Consider the following 24,458-nt stretch of genomic DNA (forward strand, 5'->3'; position numbering starts at 1 on the left):
TAAGGTCGAGTCCACATCATTGGTCTTTATGGTGTAATTTAGAGTTAATCAGATGGCAGAGAAGGCTGCTGGGCTAGGATCAGCTTGCCAAAACATGCATGGTGCTCAAGCACCCGCGAAACTCGGTGCGTACTTGAGCACCCAGTTACATGACCTAGTGGATAATTACTAGTAGAGAAGCTTTTCAACACTTTCAATTCTTTACTCCGTCCCCTGGCACCTCATCCCTCCCCTCTCATTTCTGCTGAAGACTTTGCCTCTTTCTTTAAGCAGAAGATCGATACGATCAGAGAAAGCTTTGGCCCACAGTGCCCAACGACCCTCTTAGCTGCTCAACCCTGTTCCTCCAAAACCAGCTTCTCCACCATGGCAGAAGATCAGCTCTCCACCCTCCTGTCAAGATCACACCTCACCACCTGCACGCTTGACCCGCTCCTGTCTCACCTCATTTCTAACCTTGCCATGGTCTTCATCCCAACCCTAACACACCTCTTCAACCTCTTACTCACAACAGGTGTCTTCCCCTCAGCCTCCAAGCATGCCAAGATCACACCCATCCTCAAAAAGCCCTCCCTTGACCCATCCTCTGTGTCTAGCTATCGCCCAACATCTCTTCTTTCTCCCTTATGACTCAAAATTACTGGAACAACACATCCATCTTGAACTGTCCTCCCATCTCTCCTCTTGTTCCCTCTTTGACCAGTTACAATCTCGCTTCCGACCCATCACTCAACTGAAAGTGTCCTAACTAAAGTCACCAATGACCTACTAACTGCCAAAAGCAAGCGACACTACTCTGTCTGCCTTCACCTGGACCTGTCTTCTGCCTTCGACGCTGTGGACCACTCCCTTCTGCTACAGATTCTCTCATCTCTTGGCATCACAGACTTGGCCCTATCCTGGATCTCTTCATATCTGACAGACGGAACATTCAGTGTCTCCCTCCCCCAAGCCACCTCCTCACTCTGCCTCTTGTCTGTCGGTGTTCCTCAAGGCTCTGTTCTAGGACCCCTACTCTTCTCCATCTACACCATCGGCCTGGGACAGCTCATAGAATCCCATGTACCCCCTGATGACACCACGCAGACCTACCTATGAGGACCTGACCTCACCTCCTTACTTACCAAAATCCCACACTGTCTGTCTGCTCTCTTGGCCTTCTTTTCTGCTCGCTTTCGAAAACTGAACATGGACAAAACAGAATTCGTCATCTTTCCCCTGTCTCACTCTACCTCTCCACCAGACCTATCCATCAATGTCAATGGCTGCTCACTTTCCCCAGTCCCACATGCCCGATTCCTCGGGGTGATCCTCGACTCTGCCCTCTCTTTCAAGCCACATATACAAGCCCTTGCCTCCTCCTGCCATCTCAAACTCAAAAATGTTTCCCGGATCTGTGCATTCCTTGACCGCAACACCACAAAAGCACTAGTGCACGCCCTTATCTCCCGCCTTGACTACTGCAACCTTTTACTCTCTGGCCTCCGCTCTAGCACTCTGGCACCACTCCAATCCATCCCACACTCTGCTGCCCAATTAATCCACATGTCTCCCCACTATTCCCCAGCCTCTCCCCTATTCCAAGCCCTTAACTGGCTTCCTATCACCCACAGACTCCAGCTCAAAACCCTTACAATGACATACAAAGCCATCCACAACCTGTCTCCTCCATACATCTGGTCTCCCGGTATTTACCGACACGCAACCTCCGATCCTCTCAAGATCTTCTTCTCTACTCCCCTCTCATCTCTTCTTCCCACAACCGCATCCAAGACTTCTCCCGTGCTTCCCTGTTGTGAACTCTGTTTCCGGGCTCCCTCCTGTGGTCGTGAGTGGTACTGTGTGAGTTCTCTCTTTGGGCTCCCCCTGGTGGCTCTTTTTGTTATTTTGCAGGTTTCTGGCTGGGATCAGCTGTCTTGTCATCTGCTAGTTAGGTTTCCTATTTAATCCAGCTGGTCCTTCATTCCTTGCCTGTTGTCGTTGTATTCAGTGCTATTCTGATTGCTCCTGTCTACATCCGTTATCAGTCTCTCCAAGAGAAGCTAAGTTTTGTTTGCTTATTTTTGCTCATCTGTGTTCAATATGTTTCCTAGTATATGATGAGTTTTGTCCAGCTTGCTAATATGTGATTTCCCAGCTTGCTGGTGCTCTGGGGTGCTGAGTTGCTCCCCCCACATCGTTAGTTGGTGAGGGGGTTCTCGCATTCTCTGCGTGGATATTTTTGCATAGGGTTTTTTACTGACCGCACAGATCCCTTGCTATTTTCTGCTATCTAGCGTTAGCGGGCCTCATTTGCTTAACCTGTTTCATCTCTGCATTTGTCTTTTCCTCGTAACTCACCGTTATTATTTGTGGGGGGCTTCTATATCTCTGGGGTTATTTCTCTGAGGCAAGTGAGGTCTTTACTTTCTCTTTAGGGGTAGTCAGTTTCTCAGGCCATGAAGAGACATCTAGGATTTCAGGAAACGTTCCACGGCTGCTTATAGTGTTGCGGTTAGGATCAGGTTTGCGGTCAGTCCAGTTACCACATCCCCAGAGCTCATCCTATTTTCTTCTACTTAGCTGGTTAGATTTGTGATCCTCAGCCACTAGGATCATAACAGTACAACAGGCCAAAAGTGTTAAATGCATCGCAAAAGTGGGATAAGAGAAATCCTGAGTTCAATTTTTTTTTTCTGCTCTGCAGTGTGTCCTGCTTCTCTCCTCCCCTTAATCTTTGGGTGGCTTTGAGTTCAGCTGCAGACATGGATATTCAGAGTCTGACTTCTAGTGTGGATCATCTTGCTGCAAGGGTGCAAAGCATTCAGGATTTTGTTGTTCACAGTCCTATGTCTGAGCCAAAAGTACCTATTCCTGAGTTTTTTTCTGGAGATAGATCTAGGTTTCTGAATTTTAAGAATAATTGTAAATTATTTCTTTCTTTGAGACCTCGTTCCTCTGGTGATTCCACTCAGCAAGTTAGAATTGTTATCTCCCTGTTTCGTGGAGACCCTCAAGATTGGGCTTTCTCCCTGGCGCCAGGAGATCCTGCATTGCTGAATGTGGATGTGTTTTTTCTGGCGCTTGGATTGCTTTATGAGGAACCTAATCTTGAGAAACAGGCAGAAAAGGCCTTGCTGGCTCTCTCACAGGGCCAGGATGAAGCTGAGGTGTATTGTCAAAAATTTCGGAAATGGTCGGTGCTTACTCAATGGAATGAGTGTGCCCTGGCTGCAAATTTCAGAGAAGGTCTTTCTGAAGCCATTAAGAATGTTATGGTGGGGTTCCCCACGCCTGCGAGTCTGAATGAGTCAATGGCTTTGGCCATTCAGATTGATCGGTGTTTGCGGGAGCGTAAACCTGCGCACCATCTGGCAGTGTTTTCTGAACAGAAACCTGAGTCTATGCAATGTGATAGGATTCTGACCAGAATTGAACGGCAAAATCATAGACGTCAGAATGGGTTGTGCTTTTACTGTGGTGATTCAGCTCATGTTATCTCAGCATGCTCTAAACGCACAAAAAACTTTGCTAGATCTGTCACCATTGGTACTATACAGCCTAAATTCATTTTGTCTGTTACTTTGATTTGCTCTCTGTCATCCTACTCAGTAATGGCTTTTGTAGATTCAGGTGCCGCCCTGAATCTGATGGATTTGTCATTTGCCAAGCGCTGTGGTTTTATCCTTGAGCCATTACAGTTCCCTATTCCATTGAAGGGAATTGATGCTACGGCATAGGCCAAGAATAAACCTCAGTACTGGACCCAAGTGACCATGTGCATGACTCCTGTACATCAGGAGGTGATTCGCTTTCTTGTGTTATATAATTTGCATGACGTTGTCGTGTTGGGTCTGCCATGGTTGCAGGCTCATAATCCAGTCCTGGATTGGAAAGCTATGTCTGTGTTGAGTTGGGGTTGCCAGGGAATTCATGGCGATGATCCCTTGGTATCAATTGCTTCCTCTACTCCTTCTGAAGTCCCTGAGTTTTTGTCGGACTACCAGGATGTATTTGATGAGCCCAAATCCAGTGCCCTACCTCCTCATAGGGATTGTGATTGTGCTATAAATTTGATTCCTGGTAGTAAGTTCCCTAAGGGACGACTTTTTAATTTGTCTGTACCAGAGCATGCCGCTATGCGGAGCTATGTAAAAGAGTCTTTGGAGAAGGGACATATTCGCCCCTCCTCCTCCCCTCTTGGTGCGGGATTCTTTTTTGTGGCCAAGAAGGATGGTTCGTTGAGACCCTGTATAGATTATCGCCTTCTAAATAAAGTCACGGTCAAATTCCAGTATCCCTTGCCATTGTTGTCTGATCTGTTTGCTCGGATTAGGGGGTCTAGTTGGTTCACCAAGATAGATCTTCGCGGTGCGTATAATCTTGTGCGTATAAAACAGGGCGATGAATGGAAAACAGCATTTAATACGCCCGAAGGCCATTTTGAGTACTTGGTGATGCCTTTTGGACTTTCTAATGCCCCTTCTGTGTTTCAGTCCTTCATGCACGATATCTTCCGAGAATATCTGGATAAATTTATGATTGTGTATCTGGATGAGATTTTGGTCTTTTCAGATGATTGGGAATCTCATGTGAAGCAGGTCAGGATGGTATTTCAGGTCCTGCGTGCCAATGCCTTATTTGTGAAGGGTTCCAAATATCTCTTCGGAGTCCAAAAAGTGTCCTTTTTGGGCTTTATTTTTTCTCCTTCTTCTATTGAGATGGACCCAGTCAAGGTCCAGGCTATTCATGATTGGACTCAACCTACATTGGTTAAGAGTCTTCAGAAGTTCTTGGGTTTTGCTAATTTTTACCGTCGCTTCATTGCTAATTTTTCTGGTGTGGTTAAACCTTTGACGGATTTGACCAAGAAGGGTTCTGATGTGACTAACTGGTCTCCTGCGGCGGTTGAGGCCTTTCAGGAGCTGAAGCGCCGGTTTTCTTCGGCTCCAGTTTTATGTCAGCCAGATGTCTCTCTTCCCTTCCAGGTCGAGGTTGATGCTTCTGAAATTGGAGCAGGGGCTGTTTTGTCACAGAGAAGCTCTGATTGCTCTGTGATGAAGCCATGTGCCTTCTTTTCAAGAAAATTTTCACCTGCTGAGTGAAATTATGATGTTGGTAATCGGGAGTTGTTGGCAATGAAGTGGGCATTTGAGGAGTGGCGACACTGGCTAGAGGGAGCTAAGCATCGTGTGGTGGTCTTGACTGATCATAAAAATTTGATTTATCTTGAGTCGGCCAAGCGGTTGAATCCTAGACAGGCTAGTTGGTCGTTGTTTTTCTCACGTTTCGATTTCGTGGTCTCGTACCTTCCTGGTTCGAAGAACGTGAAGGCTGATGCTCTTTCTAGGAGTTTTGTGCCTGACTCCCCTGGAGTTTCTGAGCCAGCTGGTATCCTCAAAGAGGGGGTAGTTTTGTCTGCCATTTCCCCAGATTTGCGACGGGTGTTACAGGAATTTCAGGCGGATAGACCTGATGGTTGTCCATCAGAGAGACTGTTTGTCCCAGATAGATGGACCAGCAGAGTTATTTCCGAGGTCCATTCTTCAGTGTTGGCGGGTCATCCTGGGATTTTTGGTACCAGAGATTTGGTGGCTAGATCCTTCTGGTGGCCTTCCTTGTCGCGGGATGTGCGTTCCTTTGTGCAGTCCTGTGGGATTTGTGCTTGGGCTAAGCCTTGCTGTTCTCGTGCCAGTGGTTTGCTTTTGCTTTTGCCGGTTCCTAAGAGGCCTTGGATGCATATTTCCATGGATTTTATTTCGGATCTTCCGGTCTCTCAGAGAATGTCTGTCATCTGGGTGGTTTGTGATCGTTTTTCTAAAATGGTCCATTTGGTGCCCTTGCCTAAGTTGCCTTCTTCCTCCGATTTGGTTCCGTTATTTTTTCAGAATGTGGTTCGTCTGCACGGCATCCCTGAAAACATTGTGTCTGACAGAGGATCCCAGTTTGTGTCCAGATTTTGGCGCTCCTTTTGTGCTAAGATGGGCATTGATTTGTCTTTTTCGTCGGCCTTCCATCCTCAGACGAATGGCCAAACCGAGCGAACTAACCAGACCTTGGAAACTTATTTGAGATGTTTTGTTTCTGCTGACCAGGATGATTGGGTGACTTTTTTGCCATTGGCCGAGTTTGCCCTTAATAATCGGGCTAGTTCAGCTACTTTGGTTTCGCCTTTTTTTTGTAATTCTGGTTTTCATCCTCGTTTTTCCTTGGGTCAGGTTGAGTCTTCTGACTGTCCCGGGGTGGATTCTGTGGTGGATAGGTTGCAGCAGATTTGGAACCATGTGGTGGACAATTTGACGTTGTCACAAGAGAAGGCTCAGCGCTTTGCTAACCGTCGACGCTGTGTGGGTCCCCAACTTCGTGTGGGGGATTTGGTGTGGTTGTCTTCTCGTTATGTTCCTATGAAGGTTTCTTCTCCTAAGTTTAAACCTCGTTTTATCGGTCCTTATAAAATTTTGGAAATCCTCAACCCTGTGTCATTTCGTTTGGCCCTCCCGGCATCGTTTACCATCCATAATGTGTTCCATAGGTCTTTGTTGCGGAGGTATGTGGTGCCTGTGGTTCCTTCTGTTGAGCCTCCTGCTCCGGTGCTGGTTGAGGGAGAATTGGAATACATGGTGGAGAAGATCTTGGATTCTCGTATTTCAAGACGGAGGCTTCAGCATTTGGTTAAGTGGAAGGGCTATGGTCAGGAGGATAATTCCTGGGTTGTCGCCTCTGATGTTCATGCGGCCGATTTGGTTCGTGCCTTCCATGTGGCTCACCCTGATTGCCCTGGGGGTTCTGGTGAGGGTTTGGTGACCCCTCCTCAAGGGGGGGGTACTGTTGTGAACTCTGTTTCCGGGCTCCCTCCTGTGATCGTGAGTGGTACTGTGTGAGTTCTCTCTTTGGGCTCCCCCTGGTGGCTCTTTTTGTTATTTTGCAGGTTTCTGGCTGGGATCAGCTGTCTTGTCATCTGCTAGTTAGGTTTCCTATTTAATCCAGCTGGTCCTTCATTCCTTGCCTGTTGTCGTTGTATTCAGTGCTATTCTGATTGCTCCTGTCTACATCCGTTATCAGTCTCTCCAAGAGAAGCTAAGTTTTGTTTTCTTATTTTTGCTCATCTGTGTTCAATATGTTTCCTAGTATATGATGAGTTTTGTCCAGCTTGCTAATATGTGATTTCCCAGCTTGCTGGTGCTCTGGGGTGCTGAGTTGCTCCCCCCACATCGTTAGTTGGTGAGGGGGTTCTCGCATTCTCTGCGTGGATATTTTTGCATAGGGTTTTTTACTGACCGCACAGATCCCTTGCTATTTTCTGCTATCTAGCGTTAGCGGGCCTCATTTGCTTAACCTGTTTCATCTCTGCGTTTGTCTTTTCCTCTTAACTCACCGTTATTATTTGTGGGGGGCTTCTATATCTCTGGGGTTATTTCTCTGAGGCAAGTGAGGTCTTTACTTTCTCTTTAGGGGTAGTCAGTTTCTCAGGCCGTGAAGAGACGTCTAGGATTTCAGGAAACGTTCCACGGCTGCCTATAGTGTTGCGGTTAGGATCAGGTTTGCGGTCAGTCCAGTTACCACATCCCCAGAGCTCGTCCTATTTTCTTCTACTTAGCTGGTTAGATTTGTGATCCTCAGCCACTAGGATCATAACACTTCCCCCATACTCTGGAACTCTCTATCCCAACACATCAGACTCTTGCCTACCATTGAAACCTTCAAAAAGAACCTGAAGACTCACCCCTTCCGACAAGCCTACAGCCTCCAGTGATCCTCAACCTACTGAACTGCCACACAACCAGCTCTACCCTCTCCTAGAGTATCCTCACCCATCCCCTGCAGACTGTGAGCCCTTGCGGGCAGGGTCCTCCCTCCTTATGTACCTGTGTGCCTTGTTTTTTGCTCATGTTTAATGTATTTGTCTATATTTACCCCCTCTTTCACATGTAAAGCGCCATGGAATAAATGGCGCTATAAAAATGTATAATAATAATATATTCATCTATGAACAGGTGGGTCACACATGACTATGCCAATAAATCTTGCCAAATCAGACAAGGTGATTTTCTGGATTTGTTTTCTCAATTTTGACTCTCATAGTTTTGGTCTACCTATGATGTCAATTACAGGCCTCTCTCATCTTTTTAAATGGGGGAACTTGTACAATTGGTCGTTGACTAAATACTTTTTTATCCCATGTATTTGATCCCTTGCTGATTTTGTAAGTTTGCCCACTGACAAAGAGATAAACAGTCTATACCTTGAAGGGTAGGTTAATTTTAACTTTGAGAGATAGAATATCAAAAATAAAATCCAGAAAATCACATTGTATAAATTATATAAATCTATTTGCATTTTGCAGTGAGAAATAAGTATTTAATTATTTAATTAATCTACTCTTAAAATTATAAACTGTTCATGTCTTTGTCAGTGGGTATACAAGATAAACCTGGCACTTGAGTGCCAGGTTTATATTGTATACTATTTTATTGTTTGGGAATCTTACCTAGGCACCTGCTACAGTAGTAATCACGGTGTTTTTTCCTTTTTTTTCTTTGTCAGTGGGCAAACTTACAAAATCAGCAAGGGATCTAATACTTATTTTCCCCATTGTAACTTTATATTAGAACAAACTATTTTTGGTTTTCCAATGAAGTCCTCATAAATGTATTTAATGAGATGCCACATCGGTTAAAGGGGACGTACGTTAGGCATGGGGATTCTTCCGCTGCACAGGATAGATCCCAAGCCTTATCTTTCTCTGCCATCTCCTATTCTGTTCCGACCGCAGTGGATGCTGCTCAGCAAAGACTTCGGTGTCTGCGTCTTGCACAGACTCAGTCTGTGAGCATGGTTAGCGCTGCCTCTGCGGGTTCATCTATGGTAACTAATAAGTGACTACAGCGAGTGATCTCTTCTGAGACTAAGTCCAGATTTCCCTCAACTAGGCATGCTCATGAGGCGACTTGTCTTTGGTCGTCAGCTGTCACATGTTCATGTCCTGTTCTGGCTCCAGATTGGCCCATGAGCAAGGTCCTGTCTGATTGAGAAAATCTATAAAAGGATCTTTGGCATGCCCATCGGTGCACTAAGATCATTTATGTTTTTTGTGTGTGAGGAATCTATCGGTGCTGTGGACTCAGTTGTATGTGCTCAGGGAAGGCCTAGTGCCTTTAGAATTCCGGCTCCTCTGGAGAGGAGATTCTGTGTACGAATTCAGGGCCTGCATCAGGTCTTTAGAATTCCAGCTTTTCTGGAGAGAAGTTCTATGAGTGATTGGAGTCCACTGCCATTCCCCTGCCCCAGTGGGGCATGCGTACGCCTGTGAAGCTAACAGGGTTCGCATTTAGTGCCATTATCACTCTGCGGCTGTGTGCCTATAAACACATCTCTGCTGCAGAGTTCCTTTCATGTCGCTATGCTTTGTCACAGCCACGTACTTCTCCGCTGAGTGACGTTTAACTCAGTGCGAGTCAGTTATGCTCGCTGCTTGTTTCGTTATTGTCCTCTTAGCTGCAGTATACCATCTCTGCATGGTGGAACCTGGGTAGCGAATGTACTTTATTATCATATCTTATTTAGTGCATTCCGCGACCCTAACAACCTGTCACTAGATTTTCCCCATATAAAGCAGGGCCAGCACCTGTATGCCTTCACCTATAGGATATACATACCCAATTCCCTCTGCATAACACAAAAAACAGCTTTTGTTATTCTGCCCTATGATGCAGTCTGGTCCAAAGGGCATCTCTGGTTTTGTTTTAGGGCCTCCTCTCTTCTTAAGATTGCTGTTTTCCTTCTTGCTTTGTGTGGATGACACGTTCTATGTTATCTACACAGTGTTCTCCATCGCACTGTTGGGCAGATGCTGAGAGCAGAGCAAAGTACTGTAATGTGTATGCACGGGGAGAGGCCAGAGAGCACCAGCACATATGCACTATAATACTTTGCTCTGTCCTCGCCAGGGCAGAGAGAAGTGCATCTGGGCAGAAGCGCTATGGAAGACACTGTGTGGATGACGTTGGATGTATCATCCACATGAAGGAAAACGGCGATCCTAAGAAAAGAGGAGGAGGCGCCGGATCAAGACTAGTGACACAAATTAGACTGTACTGTGCCACACTGGAGTATAATAAAGGTTATTTTTGTGTTATACAGAGCGCATTGGGGATATATATACAGCATTCTAGATTGCTGTGTATGAGGGTGTACAGGTGGCTGACCCTATTTTATACTGGAAACACCTGATGACAGATTCCCTATTAATAAAACTTTTAAAATGCCATTCCAATTCTGCTAATACTTGTAAATTAACCTGTAAATAATGTTATAGCTACTCTTCAAAATTTCCTTGCAGCCTGCATTTCTCCAACCATAAGGCATCTACATGTGAATCATTTCGTGTAGCTTCATCAAATGTTCTCCCTTGCCCACTATCACCATTTGTATAGAGGTGTAAAAAGCAGATGTAGTGTTTGTGCCCTGGGCATAAGTGTAAACTATTAACCACTTATCTTTACTGTAAAGCAACAAGTAAAACAAGTCAGACATTGCTAAAAATTACAATTCTAGAGTGTTCAAAATAGGTTATCGTCATGAAGATGTTTCAGTGAACCTGAACGCTGAACTGCACAGGGAATTGAACTTAAATGCAGGACAAGAAGATATCCAAGGTTAAGTAAAAGACAATGACACTGCAAAAAGAAAAGTGGTAGACTGTAAACCAACACACACATGTATATACATATACATATATATATATATATATATATATATATATGTATATATATATATGTATATATATATATATATATAGCTCTGGCAGAAATTAAGAGGCCACTGCAAAATGTTCAGTTTGTCTGATTTTTCTCTTTATAGGTTTATTTTTGAGTAAAATGTAAATTACTCTTTTATTATATAAACTAGTTCTAACAAGATGTCTCCGAATTTCCAAGCAATAAAGTTCGTATTTTTTTCTGACAAAGAAAAATGGTAAATTAAAAAAAAACAAAAAAAAACCAGTGCTTTCAGACCTCAAATAATGCAAAGAAAATAAGTTAATAATCATTTACAAACAACAATACTAATGTTTTAACTCAGGACGAGTTCAGAAATCAATATTTTGTGGAATAACCATGATTTTTAATCACAGCTTTCATGCTTCTTGGCATGCTTTCCACCAGTCTTTCACACTGCTTCTGGCGCAACAATTTGAGCAGTTCTTCTTTGTTTGATGGCTTGTGACTATCCATCATCCTCTTGATTACATTCCAGAGGTTTTCAGTGGTGTTCAGGCCTGGAGATTGGGCTGCCCATGACAGGGTTTTGATGTGGTGGTCTCTTAATTTTTGCCAGAGCTGTATACAGGTGCTTCTCACAAAATTAGAATATCATCAAAAAGTTACGGTAATTTATTTCAGTTCTTCAAAGTGAAACTCATAAATTATATAATGTCATTACAAACATACATTTCAGTAGGCAACATTTTGGATTTTAAAATCATTTTTCAAGCTAGTATTATAAAGTATTCTAATTTACTGAGATAATGACTTTTGGGTTTTCATTGGCTGTAAGCCATAATCAACATTGACAGAAATAAACATTAGAAATAGATCACTCTGTGATTAATGACTCTATATAATACATGAGTTTCACTTTTTGTATTGAAGAACTTAAATAAATTTACTTTTTGATGATATTCTAATTTTGTGAGAAGCACAAACAGCAAAAATATAATAAATATGAAGGATCAAAGTATACATGAAATACGTACATTCTGGTGACATCTTCGTTTTTTGCTATGTAAATATTTTGGGTAAAACAAATATATGGTTTTCTTTCCATTTTATTGCGGAGGTATTAATTTAATTAGATCTATACATGTAAGTATAAATCACAATGAATACACTACTATAACTTGTATTCCCTAAACACCCGTGCACAAGAACGATTTTCTCAAACAAGTGCCATCTATGGTTTTCACAGATAGCACTCGTACCTATGATATTCTAAGACGCTGTGTACATGTCCGATTTTTTTCCTTGGACCAAATGGTCAGCTGAAAACATCGGAGACATGTATTTTTTAATTTGGTGTCAGATCAAAATCGGCAATGCGAGTCTGTGGGTGCATGAAAAAAAATAGGACAGCACTTGGATAACATTCGAGTGCAATCCAGGAAGATTTATTTTACTATAATGCATCTTTATTTGCCTTAATGTATATTTTTTCTAATGGGTTTTATTTAATCCCATAATGACCGCCGATATGCCTTGTAATGGCAGAAGTTAAGGGTACTTATTCCTCAGAACCGCTTTTTAGTGGCGCTGAGAAATAACGTTATAGCACCCCCAGCATAGGAAAATCTCGAGGGTCTTGGCTACCGGAGAACATGATCACTGTGCATGCTGCTAAAGAGAAATGAATATTCCTTCCCTTTAGTAGTGGCATATGTGAAAGCCCGGCAGCTGCAGGAACCCGGCTGACACTGTACTCGCTAAAGAGCAATGAATACTCACTGTGTTCCACACACACAGTCCCGGCATGGAGAACAGTGAGTATTCTGGAAGCTGTCCTCTGCAGCTTGTAAGCAGCGCATGACTTCACTGCTATGTGCTGCTTACAAGCATAAAACAGCTGCTGGCCCCGGAACAGGACACTGCGAGGGAGCGCAGGGAAGGTAAGAATGTTTTTTTCTCTGCTGGGGCCATGCATACTATGATAGGTAAGGTGGCCAACCATACCAGGATAAGGATGGGCCCATGCATACCAGGACAGAGATGGGGTTTCTGCATATCAGGATAGGGATTGAGGCCAATCATACCAGAATAAGGATGGGACCATGCATACCAGAATATGGATGGAGTCATGTATACCAGGATAAGGATGGGGCTATGCATACTAGTATGGAGATGTCATCTCTGCATACCAGGTTATGGGGGATAGTGATTGACGGCAATCATACCAGGATAAGGATGGAGCCATGCATACCAGGACAGAGATTGGGTTTCTGCATATCAGGATAGGGATTGAGGCCAATCATACCAGGATAAAGATGGGACCATGCATACCAGGATAAGGATGGGGCCAGGCATACTAGGATGGAGATGTCATCCCTGCATACCAGGATATGGGGGATAGTGATTGAGGGCAATCATACCAGGATAAGGATGGAGCCATGCATACCAGGATGGTGATGGGGCCAATCATACCAGGATAAGAATGGGGCCATATATACCAGGATTGAGATGGGGTCCCAGCACACTAAGATAGGGATTGGGGCCATGCAAACCAGGATGGAGATGGAGTCCCTGCATACCAGGATGAGGATAGGTCCCTGCATACTAGGATGGGGTTGGGGAGCCAATCATACTAGGATAAGGATGGGGCCATGCGTACCAGGACAGAAATGGGGGCTCTGCATACCAGGATAGAGATAAGGGGGCCATGCATACCAGGATGGGGGATATTAAGTATAGAATTGACCCTCTTTTTGGCTTCAATTTTTTTCTAATTTCCTCCACTAAGACATCTTATGGTCCAGTGCGTTCTATAGTCTGAAAAATACAGAAATTAGCTGAAACATTACGCCATCAAGAGAAGATTAAACTTTATTGTCTACAAATTTTGAGTAGAGAATCAATTATCTAGCTATATGAAGAATAACATAACATAATGTAAGTAATGATGAATAGTGAGGTTGTAAAGGTCCTGATTCATTAAGAACAGTGTTTTGTACATCAGTCCTAATGTGGGACATCCAAGAATAAGATGCACCAAATTCATTAAAGGAACCTGACAACTGATACTCATCTGATTATCATGTACTGGCTTTATGATTTCAGCCAGGTATGTTTGACTGGCTGAGAAAAATCATCGGGGACCTAGTTGCATACTTTCCCCAGACCTTTGTTCTGGAGTGACAGGGCTCTCTTTATACATGCATGCAAGGAGAGCTTTAAAAGTATGTTTATCTCTGAAAAGCAGTAATGTTTCAGAGTCAAACATACCTGGATGGAATTTTACAGCCAGTGTTGGATACATGGAGCCCATGGATTGGGCAGGATGTATTAACTATCAGGTTCCCTTTAACAGCCTCCGTGCACCTCGCCCAAAGTGGTACTCCATTTAAGTGCTGAAGCCATATTTCTAAAATTTTGAGTGAGCATAGTCTCACCCCGTCTTCCTACAGCTCCTCTACAGCTCTGCCCATTTTGGCGGAGTTACGTGAAACTTGCGTAAAAACTTGAAAAGTCATAAAATCTCCACATTGCATAAAAAAGTGCAACTTTTCAAAATCCTTTTTGGAAAAACACTTTGATGAATTGGCTTCTTAGTCTAAGAAAAAACACATACTCACCATGGTAGCTAAGGACAAAGAAGCCACTGGTTGTGAAGTCACTATGGAACTTTATCAGAACTTGGTTTGAAGTGCTATAAACAGACTCTAGAGCGGTATTACCACTGAACTGTCCTATTTGTGGAGACGTCTGGTCTGGTCCATCCCTAGAAGACATGAGAAGGTTTTATTGTATTCTACATATGAATTACCTGCCATATTTCTGACAAAATCATGGCAAAAACAGTCGGAAGAAGCAAAACTAAAGCACTGATGTGTCTACTAAATCCATGAGATGGCTTATGCTGATCATTTTTCTCCATGAAACTATTAGTAGCACAGATTAACCTTTTTGTCCTAAATGGGGGTTTAGCTACTATGATGTTTATGAGGATGGGTCTTGAACATCTGAACGGTGGGAACCCAACTGATCAGTTGTTCTCAGCTCTGTTAACAGATGAGGAGCTGAAAAGCACAGCTCTGACAAATTGTATAGTGTTTTCTGCAGATCAGCTCCTTCAAAAGAATAGTAGCTAATCTGCAGTAACCGTCAGCTACACATTGAATGGAGCTGAGCTGTTCTGCTCCTCAACTGTTTACATCTAAGAGTAATTCAAATCAGCAGATTGGCAGAAATGTTGGTTTTTGGACCCCCACCATTCTAATATTGATAAACTTTTCCAAGAATTTCTGTTCACATCTTGATGAAAATACACATTAGATATACATATAACCAACATATACAGTACCTTCACCATATGGCACTGTCTACTCACAGGGTGGCAGATATTTACCATTGGATACAGTTATACACCATCATGGAAACCAAAAGGTTTTGGCCTTCATTGATTCAATGGGGTCTATGGCTATTTTTGACATTTGCCGAAATACATACACCAAATATGTTTACTAAAGAGATTTGAGATGTAAAATATTTCAAAATTTCTACGTTTAAAAAGGAAAAAAATAAAAAAAATTGCACAATCAGCATAGATATATTTATTAGTAATTTTTCTATTATCCCGTACGAGCCCCTAATGGGACGCAGTCAGCAGTGGTGTACCGCTGGGATCTGTGCTAGGACTGATTATTTTTAACCTGTTTATTGATGACCTTGTGGATGGATTGAGAGTAAAGTGTCAGTCTTTGCTGACAACTGTCATGGGTGTGTCAGAGGCTGCAGACCATCGCTCTGCAACCACCTGCAGAAGGTCTCAGCAGTTTGCTTTGCAGGCTTCTTTCTGAGCCTTCTGACTTTAGGACCCAGTGGCAACCTCCTCCAGCTCTGGTTGACAAACCTGGAGTGGGGTGTATATAACTCCTAGCTTGCCACTGGAAGGCATGGTTAATATTTGTTATTTCTACTTCCCTATTGCGGCTTGGAGTTATAGCAGTCGGCTATCCTCCTCTCTGGTGTTTGGAGGACATCCATGTTTCTCTCCTAGACTACTTAAGCTAAGTGTTCCTTCTTGTTTCTGTATCCCATCTGTCTTTAGTGGTAGTGGGGATTGACTAGCGCCTATCCTGCCCTTCCCAGTGCAGGGCTTAAGGCCAGGGTCAGGCAGAGATTAGGTAACCTGCTCTGCGATACGTGGGGATCCTATAAAGGGATGATAGGGCAGACAGAGTGACATAATATCTGTATAGGGGTCTCCACTCCCCCCTTCCCTAGTGTTTGGTTCCCTTTCCCTTATCCATTCGTGTTGCACTTAGCCTTTCCTACACTGTGCTTCATATTATCAACCACCTTTCACTTTTGCAAAAGAAAAATAAAACTGACACTTGTTTTTTTTGTGTGATTTTTCTGTGTGGGTTTTTTTTTCTTTTGCTGGGTTCATGGTCCCCATTGCTTTGTGCTAGCAGAGCAGCTGCAGAGGTTGTCACTGGAGGTGATTGACATTCGTTCTGAGGTCCAGCAGCACTGGCAGCGGCTGCAGAATCCTATTGCGGGGGATCCTGTGGTTTGACCGATCATCTTGAACCCAAAATTGCCCTCCCGGACAGGATTTCTGGGGATAGGGACAAGTTTTTTCTATTTCAAGAGGCATGCAAGTTGTACTTTAAACTTCGTCCTTACTCCTCTGGAGATGAAGAGCAATGAGTAGGAATTGTTATTTTACTGTTGCAGTGGGAACCTCAGTCCTGGGCTCTTTCTCTGCCACAGGATTTTGTGTCTTCAGTCTCTGGAGGAGTTTTTCAAGGGCTCTTGCCCTGATCTATGATGATCCTAGCAAATTTCCTTGGTTGAATCCAAGCTGCGTCACATTCAGCAAGGGAATCGTTCAGTGAAGACTTATAGCTCTGAAATCCGCAGGTGGTCAACTGATACCAAATGGAATGACCAGGCTCTCAGAAGCAAATACCTTCAGGGCCTCACTGAAAGGTTAAAGGATGCATTAGCAATGTATGAAACTGCTGTGTCATTGGAGGCTGCTATGTCCTTGGAGGGTGGCTATATGCCTGAGGGACAGACGGGTAAGACCACCTGCTTCTGAGCCCGCTTTCCGGGACAAGATCACGGTGTTAGAAGGAAGGCCGGGGGTGAACCTATGCTTACGAAGTTAGAGGAACCCAAGCAGTTGGAGGGTGTGTTCACGTTGTATGTTTCCCCCGACAATTGCAAGAAAAAGGGTGTATTTTTTTGTGGGAAGCCTTTCCTAAGTGTTGAGTGACAATGACACCAAACTATGTTGAATTTTTTAAATCTGACCTTTACATTACAATATTGCAAACCGATCTGAATAAGATGCCTGATGGGCAAGCACTTGGCAAATGAGGTTTATTGTACAGTAATGCACCTAGGACGCAGTAATCCTATTGCTGCATACACATTAAATGGGAGTATACTTGGGACTATAGAACAAGAGAAGGATGGGGGATTCTGGTGATGAGTAAGAGGAGCAGCAGTACTCAATGTCAGGCAGGAGCCCAAAAGCAAACAAGACTTTAGGATGTATAAAAGGAGAAATAAAATCCTGCGATCTCAACATATTTTTTACTTCTTTGTAAATCACTAGTGAGGCCATATCTAGAATATAGGATCCAGTTTTGAGCTCCACATTTTAAAATGGATAGTCGAAAGTTAGAATCAGGCAACTATATTATTACATGGGATAGAAGGCCGCTCATATGATGAGACATTGCAAAAGTTGGGATTGTTTAGCTTATCACATAGACGCCTCAGAGGAGATCTCATTTACATGTATAAATATATGTGTGGCCAGTACAAAACACTGGTATATGATTTCCAAAGACCATACTAAGGACCAGGGGGCACTTGTGGAAGAAAGGCAATTCCGGCACCTAAATATGAAAGGGTTAAGGCAGTCAGACTGTGGAATTCCCAAGCACAAGAGGAAGTAATGGCAGACACTATAACAGCTTTTAAAAAAAGGGCTGGATAATTTCCTTGATGCACATAACATTGTGGGATAAAGTTAAATTAGTGGCAAAATGTACAATTGGTGGAGGAAGGTTGAACTTTTCAACCTATGAAACATTATTAGGTAAACCTGAAAATGGGAACAATTACTAATAAACATATCTATGCTGAGTCATATTTGTTGCTTCTTGTTGCATTTTTGGGTCTGGAATATTGTAAATGGCAGAGAGTGTAAAATTGTCTATGAATTTTATTTTCCTTGCTACACTTTTTAAACTTTATATTTTAGTTGCAAAACTTCTAAAATATCACAATGTCACACAGTTCAATGACGGTGACTGTATTTAATACACAAATGACCATGTATATTTAACTGAGACTGCCTTTAATAAATGTCAAAGACATTTGAAAAGTGTGTTTGGAATTTTCCTAAAAGTAATAGAAAACTTTAAGACAGCTTAGGGTCAAAAATTGTCTTTAGCTTTTGATGGGAACCAATCTCTCCCAAGGTGTCTGAAGCCAAGAAAGTGGTATATTGGAAATGATAGATCCTTCCTTTCATAATAATATTGACCCAAACCTTATGGGAACCAATCTCTCCCAAGGTGTCTGAAGCCAGGAAAGTGGTATATTGGAAATGCTAGATCCTTCCTTTTATGATAATATTGACCCAAACCTTATCCATCCCCTCTTTGACCTGGAGATATACATTGGCTGGCTGTTGGCCAAAATTGCTTTTGTCAGACATCTATCTCTCCGTAGCTGCACATACACATGCAATTCTGGCAGCGACTTTCCCCCGCAAGAACTGTCTGATCCATATCTCCCTCTTTCTTTTCAACTCTTGCCATTGAGATACAGCCTACAGCTTAGGACCCCTTTGATAATTGAACAATATATATGTAAGTTGCATACAAATGTAGCATCTGTCCAAACTGACTCAACATGAATAAGACTAGCGGTATTACACAAATATTATTTAATTAGTATACAAGGAGACAAGCTGGCAGCTTCTACATCTGTAATTGGATATATTAGGTATATTTAATGCCAGCACTAAAGGTGCTGAGATTTAGCTGTAGGTAGAAGATAGGCAGATTTTTTCATCTAGGTGTTAATTCTTTATATGTTTTATAAGAACACCTGATTTATCATTATGTCTAGAAAATAATGTAACATTGGATGAAATGATAGTAAAGAAAAAAAGCTCATGCATCACTCTCAAAGAAGAAATGACTAACATCTTGCAGAATATCTGTTAGCTGTATGGAGAGATAAACCTGCTACACGCTGCCTGTATCTGTAGTTTCTCTACTGTCTGGGGAGTGTGAGATCTTAGATCAGACAGCTAAGCTCTGACAAAAACATTTATTTGGAGATAAATAACATCTGAAATAGATGGAAATCTGCAATACATATGAGACATGCTCTGACATGAGGCACAGGCATCCTAGGAGTCAGCAATAAGAGCGGGTTAAATTTTTTTCTTTTTGTGTTAATAAGATTTTATGCTGATTTGCAAGGTTGTACAACATAATTTACACCTACTGTATATTTAAAGGGAGTCTACAAATCTTTACATATCAATGACACTTTTTTTGCAGAGTCTCCTTGGTTTGGATGTTGTGTTGAATCACTAATCTCCCCTGAAGAGCTAAAGAGTCAGGCGTCAAAATTCCAGTTGGCTGATTCTTCTCTCAATGTCATCTGTTGGGGATGACATTATCAGTAGTAATGAAGGGGCTATCCAGACTTTCATCTAATGTGTATGGAATTCATTAGTCGGAGGTCAATGGGTTACTTTAACACTCTAAAATTCTACTTATAGGTTAGTAGTCATCTGATTAAATCGGCCATTTAGTGTGTATCAGAGATAGGAAAGTAAACTGAGGCTCATAAGAATGTTTCTGAGGCTTTGAGGAACATCATAGTACTGCAAAACGCAAAGGTAAAAAAGTCATCCCAGATGTTATTTTCTTAATATTATAACATAATTTTGACAAATTAATTAAGTTGCATCTGTTGCCAAGTAACATCCAATAATTGCCTGATTTACAACCAAAAATAGTTATTATCCCTATGGTCACATTATTGTTGCATGTAGATTGTGAGCCCTCGCGGGCAGGGTCCTCTCTCCTCCTGTACCAGTTGTGACTTGTATTGTTCAAGATTATTGTACCTGTTTTTATTATGTATACGCCTCCTCACATGTAAAGCGCCATGGAATAAATGGCGCTATAATAATAATAAATAATAATAATAGTGTTTGCTAGGGGTAATTATAATGGTAGCTCTGTGCTATGCAGTTCTTACGAGGACTTTATGGACAGCCTTTACTCTAGGCACCCCAATATACCAGATCCCAGGTATTGTTCTGGTTTTCACCCTTTAATCCCTGTACAAAGATATGGACTTATGCAAGGTCCTCTGGTTTGGGTCCAACAAATAGGTTGCTGGCTGATTAAGCTAGCTGGCAGAAAATGGTCAGAATGCACATCAATAAAAAATCTAAACTAGTTACTAAAATGTCAGGCAGAAGAATTGTCAAAATATGAGCTCAATCAACAGAAATCAAATTATCAGGGCAGAAAGTGACACATTTGTGAAAAGGAAAAAGCTTAGCTTGTACCTGGAAATAAGGAACAGGCATTCAGGAGCTTAAATAGCTAGCAGCCCCATACAGGTAACAAACACAAACCAGAAGTTAACCTCCAGGTTACCAGACTGAATTGAACAGACGTCTCATAGACATTCACAGGACTATCTCTTTGTTGTCCCACGATGCAGAGCTTTAGAGCATCATAAGTAGAAGCAGGGCATGTAGGCACCTACATGGATGCCAGAGCAATTTTGTGGCTGTGGACAACTAGCCATCAATGTACAATGAAAACAGAAAGTGAGCACTGACCCTCTTAATTATCAGTGCGCACCATTGTTCAAAATATAAATTTTAAAGAAAAATATTTTTTGAGGAACTTAAACTTTTCTAAGTCATTTGAAACAACAATAAAAAAATCCAAATATGTGGTGTGCTTGTAAAGGTAACCAATGCTATATCTGTATATTTCTAAAAAGCCTGCTACCATTTTCCATCATTTTGTGCACTCTGCTAAATGCAGAATATTAAGAAAAAACACAAAACTAAGAGAATCATTTTAATTAATCCCAAAAGTAAGAAATAAAAAGACTTCTTACCATACAGTGATGAAGTCATAAATCGGTTCTGTCTGGAGGACTGTGAAATTGATGTATATCCCATTTCCTGGAGAAACCTTCACCAGCCACAGGCAGTCTTGGAAGTTTGGGTACTCATCTGGATATCCAGGGGAGTAAATAGTACCATTCATTGCTGTTATATTCCCTCCACAGAGAGCTGCAAAAGAGTTCAACAAACAAGAATGGTAAGGACCTGCTGTAAATGCTTAAGTCTGTGGGACTTCATGAGAGACATACAGAAGAGCTTTTCAAGCACATGCACTTGAGCCATCCAAGTTGCTAAGCTGCAGGCAAAACAAGAAGTACTACAGCTATGGAAATAGAGTTTTTCTTTTATTCCGAGAAAATTAAACAACATGTTATGAGAAACCCAACTAAGAAAAATGAGGCATTTGTAAAAATTGAAAGTAAACCTTAAAGGATCAGAGATTTTTGAAGTCTAACCTTCTATTTTATAAAAGTTTGAAATAAAACTAGTTAAATTGATGTACTGAGTGTTTATGAAGTCTGTCTCTGTCATTTGTGCTGCTGAACTCTCCTTAATTTAGTATTCATTGCTCATAATATTACAGTAGACCTTCAGCCCGTCACTGGTCACAGTTTGCATTGGCCTGCATACTGAAATTTCATTTTTCCTGTTGGTATGCATCTACATATTGCTTATACCAGTGCAGAGGCTGCTGGATTCACCAGACTTCATTCATTCATTCATTCATTCATTCATTCATTCAATCATTCAGACACATAAAGGGGAATTTATCAAAGCTTTAAAATTGTTTTGCCTAAATTTTTGTGCAACTACTGCCACTTTTTGCAATTTTAAGTAGATCTTATAAAAATGTGCCAAATTTATCAATCATGGCATGACAATAAATTTGGTGCAAATCAAGACCACGCAGCTTCAAAAATTCTTCCCTGAGATGAATTCCTTCTATAGTTTGCATTTCCCTCTTTGGATGAGATGTTCTAATTACTTTAGGTATCGTTTTCTATCTGATACTGTGTCAGCAGGGATGAAGAAAAGGGCTGCAGAACTTTAAATTACCTTCTACTTTGTCTACTATTGAAAATAAATGGAAATTCTCACCACATGCCCTGTCTGACAATGGTATAAAGTAGTGACCGTCCAGACACTGTTACTAAATAATCAATATGATCTAGTCTTCCTGAAATTACAGTTTATCATGGTCAGCAAAATCCAAATGTGGAGTCCTCTCAGCGATTGACATGAGCTCAGGAGTCCTTCGTATTCACAAGGTGTAACCCTGACGCTGCTGGTGGCTCACGTATTCTTTCCATGTACAGTTATTTCGAGAGAGCTGTCATGGGTGGTAGGTTGAATTTAGGAACTCATTGTTTCAAATGAGGAATCTTGTCTTTTCTCATTGGAGTATATATTCCATCAGATTTTAATGTGGATTTTCAGATTATTAATACATGACACAAAATTTAGCAATTTCACAAGCAGAGCATTTTTGGAGGAAAACTTAAATGCAAAAGCCTATAACTCAACATTTATTTCTATACACAATACTTGGATATGTTCCTTTAATGATGTCCTATAGCAAAACAATAAACCTAGAAAGAACTCTTAAAAGTGGACAGAAAATTAAACCTCTACAATGTTTGATTGTCTTCTTAACTTAATACACTGCCAGTCTTGGGGACATCTTTTAGAAAACACAGGTTATATTTTTGGGTGGGCTGGAGACTGGCTGGAATTGGGGGATTTATTTTTCTGGTATAATATTAAAGATAGGGCAATAAGGGTTGGCTCCTGTTGCAATTAATGCTAGGGCTGGAAAAAAAGGGGGTTTGTACATCATTTCTCTTTTTTGTCATCATGCAAAATAGTGAACTAGGCATGGATACCATACCATCACAGCGAGGTATTGGATGATTCCAGTTACGGCTCACGCCATGCAGACATGTGAGGGCAGATTCTCCAATCAGTGAATATCCAGCATAACACTCAAACGATACAGTGTGTCCCACAGTGAAATCATTCCCAATTACAAATCCATTGCGAAATGGCCGAGGATCAGGACAGCTCTGCAGCTGATAGGCTAGGAATAGAAACAAGAAAAAATACTTAGGAAATTGTATGAGCAATACATTAGAACAAGAAACAATTCTAGAATGTTCTATGTAGACATTTTTAATTCCAAAGCATGACTTTTCATGGACTTCAAGCATCAGTATTGTTATATGATATTAAGAAAACCTATTAGTAGCATTGTTATTACTTTATAAGCAAAATAAAAGTTGAAATTGAGCCTTTAATGCAAATTATAAATACATTTAGAATCACTTTGGAGTTCCAACTCCTTGTTTTCTAAAAAAAAATCAACACAAAGCTTTGCTATGCTTTATGGCACTTTTACCTGTGCTCTAATTTGCTAAAGACGTGCTACCAAAACCCTTCACCGTCTGCAAGCCAAATCATAATCACTCTATAGCCACACAAAAATACATATAACATAAACATCTCCCGACAGAGTATGGCAAAATGTTACTTCTTTCTAACTTTGTAATACGATGCCTAGATAACATAATACATATCTCTGGATGTTTGTAAGTCATCAATTTTTGACTAGTTGGGTATAACTTTCTAAACCCCAGCAGGAATTTCAGTTCCAATGATGTTCACTTAAGTAAGTGAGCTATTGTACCTGTAAGAACAATAAAGTGTCAAAAAGATTGTTTTAGGTGTTTGGTACAGAGAAAGAGAAGGAAGGAAGTTTCTGTTCCTGTAAAGCAAAGTAGTGCCCACTAGGGCGAAGAGAGTCTGGAGTGTAAGGAGTAAGCCATATTTGAGACTTAAGCCCTATATTGCTATTTTATATCAGTACCATGGATGGCAAGAAAAACACACAAATAAATTTTCGAACAAATCAAGCCAAAAACGTCACTCTAAGCAAGGAATATGAGGCTACAACTTGCCTACTTTGGACACATCATATGAAGACAGTAATCAATGGGGAAGGATATCATGGTCGGAAGAATAGAAAGAACAAAGCAAAGAGGAAGACCAGCAACCCCAATGTCTTGATACTATCAAGATAATGGCAAGATAATAGGTCCCTGGTGGACCTATCTAGGCTTGGACAAGATAAATCTTCTTACAGAGCGTTTATCCATCAAATCGCCATGTCTCAAGATCAAGATGAAAGATGGTAAATAAATAAATAATTATGTATTTTTGAGCTGCAAATCATGGTTACAGCCAGGAATTATTACTAGTGATGAGTGAGTATACTCGTTGCTCGGGTTTTCCTGAGCACGCTCGGGTGATCTCCGAGTATTTGTAAGTGTTGGGAGATTTTGTTTTCGTCACCTCAGCTGAAAGATTTACGGCTCAACCTGGCTAGTAGCCGTAAATCATTCAGCTGAGGTGACAAAAAACTAAATCTCCGAACACTTACAAATACTCGGAGATCATCCGAGCATGCTCGGGAAAACACGAGCAACGAGTACACTTGCTCATCACTAATTATTATCCAATCACAGAATTTTTGAAACACAGACTAGGACTATGTTAAAACTACCGTGGTATACTAA

At 41.6% G+C, this 24,458-nt stretch overlaps 1 protein-coding gene across 7 annotated transcripts in view; it reads right to left on the reverse strand.

Moving 5' to 3' along the window:
- Positions 1-24,458, reverse strand: part of CSMD3 (CUB and Sushi multiple domains 3) — a 1,888,113-nt gene that overhangs the window by 267,091 nt on the left and 1,596,564 nt on the right. For all 7 annotated transcript variants that reach the window (XM_077271102.1, XM_077271099.1, XM_077271098.1 and 4 more), the window contains 3 exons: positions 22,775-22,963; positions 20,877-21,054; positions 14,321-14,466 (listed from right to left, as the gene is read on the reverse strand). In XM_077271102.1, the coding sequence (XP_077127217.1) occupies positions 14,321-14,466; positions 20,877-21,054; positions 22,775-22,963 (513 nt within the window). The remainder of the gene's footprint in view (positions 1-14,320; positions 14,467-20,876; positions 21,055-22,774; positions 22,964-24,458) is intronic.

Source organism: Ranitomeya variabilis, chromosome 6 (genome assembly GCF_051348905.1).
Source record: "Ranitomeya variabilis isolate aRanVar5 chromosome 6, aRanVar5.hap1, whole genome shotgun sequence".
NCBI classification, from domain to species: Eukaryota; Metazoa; Chordata; class Amphibia; order Anura; family Dendrobatidae; genus Ranitomeya; species Ranitomeya variabilis.